This window comes from Rattus norvegicus, chromosome X, assembly GCF_021556685.1.
Source record: "Rattus norvegicus strain SHRSP/BbbUtx chromosome X, alternate assembly SHRSP_T2T, whole genome shotgun sequence".
Classification (NCBI taxonomy): domain Eukaryota; kingdom Metazoa; phylum Chordata; class Mammalia; order Rodentia; family Muridae; genus Rattus; species Rattus norvegicus.
The window spans coordinates 25,528,130-25,532,640 of record NC_141554.1 but is presented as its reverse complement, the minus strand read 5'-3'; the positions used below and the strand labels follow the sequence as shown (position 1 = coordinate 25,532,640).

General features: G+C 48.5%; 1 protein-coding gene across 1 annotated transcript; it reads left to right on the top strand.

Annotated features, from left to right (window-relative positions):
• The first annotated feature begins 1,159 nt into the window (after positions 1–1,159).
• Positions 1,160–4,206, top strand: Usp51 (ubiquitin specific peptidase 51). Its single transcript, NM_001108252.1, is given in 2 exon segments — positions 1,160–1,235; positions 1,974–4,206. A coding segment is annotated over 1 exon segment (2,091 nt). The 5' UTR covers positions 1,160–1,235; positions 1,974–1,989; the 3' UTR covers positions 4,081–4,206.
• Positions 4,207–4,511: the final 305 nt, after the last annotated feature.

Sequence of the window (4,511 nt, the reverse complement as noted above, 5' to 3'; positions counted from 1 at the left end):
GAGAGGTCTCCCTTAGTGGATAGCTCATTGTATCTAGGTATAAAGGAGGGGGCATCTTACAGGGAGGCCAGAATCTTGGGAAAGCCCAAGTCTGTGGTATGAGTCCTGAAAGTTATAGGTCCCTGTGGTCTTTCCCCATAGTCCATGTCAGCTGTGGCCCCTACCTCCCCTTTGAGTTGATGTCCTGAAGTCATTGAGTTAACTCTGGGAGAGCAGACCCAGGTTGTGATGGGGAAGAGTGTTAGGTTTCAATAGGAAGTTTTTTTTAACTGATTCTGAAATAACGTAGCTAATATTTAGAGATACATTTTCCTGATTCCAATCTTTTCTTTATAGGCATCTCTCCTAATTGTTTTGTAACTATATGTGTTAATACTCTGGAGGTATCTTGGTGAAAGACTTCTGGGATCTGGAAAGTTTTTGGTAAGGAGGAGCCCAGACTATAGAGCAGGCAGATCCCCTTTTCGGGGTTCTTTACACATTCACCCATAGCAGTGTTTTTAAGTGTGCTGATGCCCTGCAATGTGCTACCTACTGGTTTTAACCTGAACACTGAGTACTAGAGTTACTAATGTAAAGGATGCGAGAACATATATGCTGCAACTCCATGTAAACATGTTAGCATTATTCTGCCTTTGACTGATGAACTAAGGCTGAAAGTGTTTATGGTTTTCCCCTGTAGAAACAGCAAGTTGCTGGGCTGAGGTCTATTTCATCCTGAATCATATGCTTATTTTTCCTCTCCCCGACACTCAGAAATAATAACCTCTCCACTTTACTCTTGCGATTTTAAATTTAAAGCTTCCGTAGAGAACACTGTAGAATTTGCCATCTTGGTAAATCCCTAACCCTACCTTGGTTAGTTTTGTTGCTGTTGTTTCAGGGTTTTTTTTTTTTTTCCTTTCTATTTCTCCACCCCCCCCCCTCGGTAGAGTGCCATAAACAGGTGAAGCCTAAGCCTTCCCAAGATCTTTTTCTAAAATCTGTGGCTGTTGTTACCTCTGGTAGAATCTCTTTCAGGAAGGGGTTTTTCTGCCTAGGGGGACAGCGGTGCCATTCATCCCTGTTGGAGGCCTGATTCCGGGGCTGGGGGCCCATACGTGGAGAGGGGAGGGGCCAGGGGGCGGCCCCCTTGTGACCAGCCCTGAAGAGAGGTCAGAGAGAAGACTGGCAGAGGAGCGCCTGGACAGCAGCAGCAGCTGACTTTCTAGATCAAGCGCGCCTTGGGGCCCCAGGTAACAAACCCAGACCTTTTTACAAATCCGCGGGCTTGGGGAGCTGCCGTGGTTGCGGGGAGGGAGCATGCACTTTGGGGGTCGCGTACTGTGGATGGGGGTGGTCACGCGTGAAGGGAGTCTGAATTCTGGGGGAAACCCTAGGAAATGAGAGGACAGGAGCCAGAAACGGGGTGTGAGGGCACAGGCACGAAAGAGCAAGAGAGGGCGCTCGAGTGTGGCACACAGCAAGTGCGCTTAGGAGTAGAGGCTGGAAGCATAGGTAAGAAAGGAGCTAGGGGACACTTTCGTCCACTGAGTCAGTTTTTTCCAAAGATAACCTCCTTTCAGCCATATTTAACATACACTGTTGACTCAAGGGGCTTAAAGATGCAAGGAAAGAACGCAGAGAAAGGTGCGCCAAACCCAGGCTGCACAGAGCGCCGAAAAGACAGCGGGTTATGCCTTTTAAAAAGAGTTGCCATCCTTTCCACCCTAAAGCTCAAGCCAGTCCCCTTCTCCCCTTCCCCGTACCCACAGTTCTGGCGGCCTTTGGAGCAGGTAGCCGCGGGCTCGGGTTCCGCACGCCACGCGAGCCCCGGTGCAGGGGCGGAGCCGCGGCCGCGCGCGGGGCTCGCGGCAGGGGGAGGGGCTGAGGCTAACGGCACCGCGGCCATGACGCCGGGCTGGCCGTCCACACGAGTTCCTGTCTCCCTCCACCCATAGTCATAGCTCATTCCCAGACGCGTTTCTTCCCAGGCTTGGGAGTGAGCCGATGGCCCACGTTCGAGAAGCGTCCCGGTCCTCCCGCTCCGTCGCCTGTTGGAGTTCGGGAGGTGGTCGAGGAGCCTGTTTGGAGCAGGCGGCTGAGAATGCATCGAGAATGGAGCAGACGATGCGGGGTACACAGGGAGCCCAGGAGATGAAGCCGGAGCTGTGGCCGGAGCCCAAGCCCACGTCGGAGAACTTAACAAGTAGGGGCAGTGGCAGCGATGAGAAGGTGCTCCCTTCTATCCCGGCTGCTTGTCACACCAGCTCCAGCTCGGTTTGCCCGCGCCGCAAGCCCCGCCCTCGGCCCCAGCCCAGGTCCCGCTCCAGGGGAGGGCGTGGGCTCAAGGCCCCACCCCCGCCTCCCGCCAAACCTCCGCCTCCCCCGCCAGCGCCGCCGCCACCACCCCTGCCCAAGCCGCGGCCGGTGGCCTGGCGCAATTCCAGGCGTAGACCCAGGCCTGCACCCAGACCCCAAACACGGAAAAGCTACCCTAGTGACCCAGGCTGCTCTGGGGACTCAGATGGCACAGAGAACAGGTTACTGGAGGTAGGGTTTGATAAGGGTCCCACAGGCTGCTCTCATGTAGAGATCTTTAAAGTAGCTAAAAACTGGCGGAGGAACCTGCGGATGATCTATCAGCGTTTCATTTGGAGTGGAACCCCGGAGACTAGGAAGCGTAAGGCAAAGACATGCATCTGTCGTGTATGTAGTACGCATAAGAACAGACTCCACTCTTGTCTGTCCTGTGTATTTTTCGGATGCTTTACTGAGAAACATATTCATATTCATGCAGAAACTAAGCAACACAATTTAGCAGTAGACCTCTACCATGGGGTTATATATTGCTTTATGTGTAAGGATTATGTATATGACAAAGATATAGAAAAGATTGCCAAAGAAACAAAAGAGAAAATTCTGGGACTCTTAATGTCCACTGCAGGAGATATGTCTTATCAGCAACTAATGGCATCTGAGGTTGAAGAAAATCAATCAATCTGTGAGTCCAAAGAACAGGAGACCAGTTTGGTAAAACCCAAGAAAAAGAGGAGGAAGAAGACAGTGTATTATACTGTAGGCCTCAGAGGGTTAATTAATCTTGGGAATACTTGCTTTATGAACTGTATTGTCCAGGCACTTACCCGCATTCCACTACTGAAGGAGTTCTTCCTTTCGGATAAGCACAAATGCATGATGACAAGCCCCAGCTTGTGTTTGGTCTGTGAGATGTCTTCACTTTTTCAAGCTATGTACTCGGGGAACCAAAGTCCTCATATTCCCTATAAATTGCTTCACCTGATATGGATCCATGCAGAGCATCTAGCTGGGTACAGGCAACAGGATGCTCATGAGTTTCTGATTGCAATATTAGATGTGTTGCATAGACACAGCAGAGATGATGGCATCGAGCAAGAAGGTAACCTCAACCACTGTAACTGCATCATAGACTACATCTTTACAGGTGGCCTGCAGTCCGATGTCACCTGTCAAGTCTGTCATGGTGTCTCCACCACTATAGACCCATGCTGGGACATTAGTCTGGACTTGCCTGTCTCTTATACCCCAGGGAGGGCTGGCAGCACAGGCCAGAAGCCACGAGTCATCTCACTTACAGATTGCCTGAAGTGGTTTACAAGGCCCGAAGACCTGGGAAGCAGTGCCAAAATCAAATGCAGTCGATGCCAAAGCTACCAGCAATCTACCAAACAGCTCACAATGAAGAAATTACCGATTGTGGCCTGCTTTCATCTGAAACGGTTTGAACATTTAGGCAAACAGAGACGCAAGATTAATACTTTTATCTCATTTCCTTTGGAGCTAGACATGACACCCTTTTTGGCCTCTACTAAAGAAAGCATAATGAAAGGCCAGCCATTAACGGAGTGTGTGCCAATTGAGAATAAATATTCTTTGTTTGCAGTGATTAACCACCATGGTACTTTGGAAAGTGGCCATTACACCAGCTTTGTCCGTCAGGAAAAGGACCAGTGGTTCAGCTGCGATGATGCTGTAGTCACTAAGGCTACAATGGAGGAGTTACTCTATAGTGAAGGGTATCTACTGTTCTATCACAGGCAAGATATAGAGAAAGAATAATCTTACCCAGAATGATACAATTTCCAGACCAAAATTTTAAAAAGTTAAACAAAAAAAGAAAAACAAAAAAACAAAAAAAAAAAACAAAAAAAAAAACAAAAAAGAAGAAAAAGAAGAAAAAATAATAAAAGTAAGAAAAAAACAAAAAAAAGAGTAAGGATCCTGAAGAGACTCACAACACAAGCCTACCTGGAATGGACAATTGTAAATGCCATTACATCAACAAACACCTCTTAAAGAAACACACAAATCTACCTGGAGTGGATAATGACCATATATAATAAGTGACACTTTGGCATAAAGGAACTATTTTACCCTGTCCCATAAGTCTATGGGAAGACATTGAATTTTCAATCAGTGACCATTAGCCTTAAGAACTGGGGGGTCAGAGGGAGGGGAGGAGAGGAGAGGTTGAAAAGGGTCACATAAAG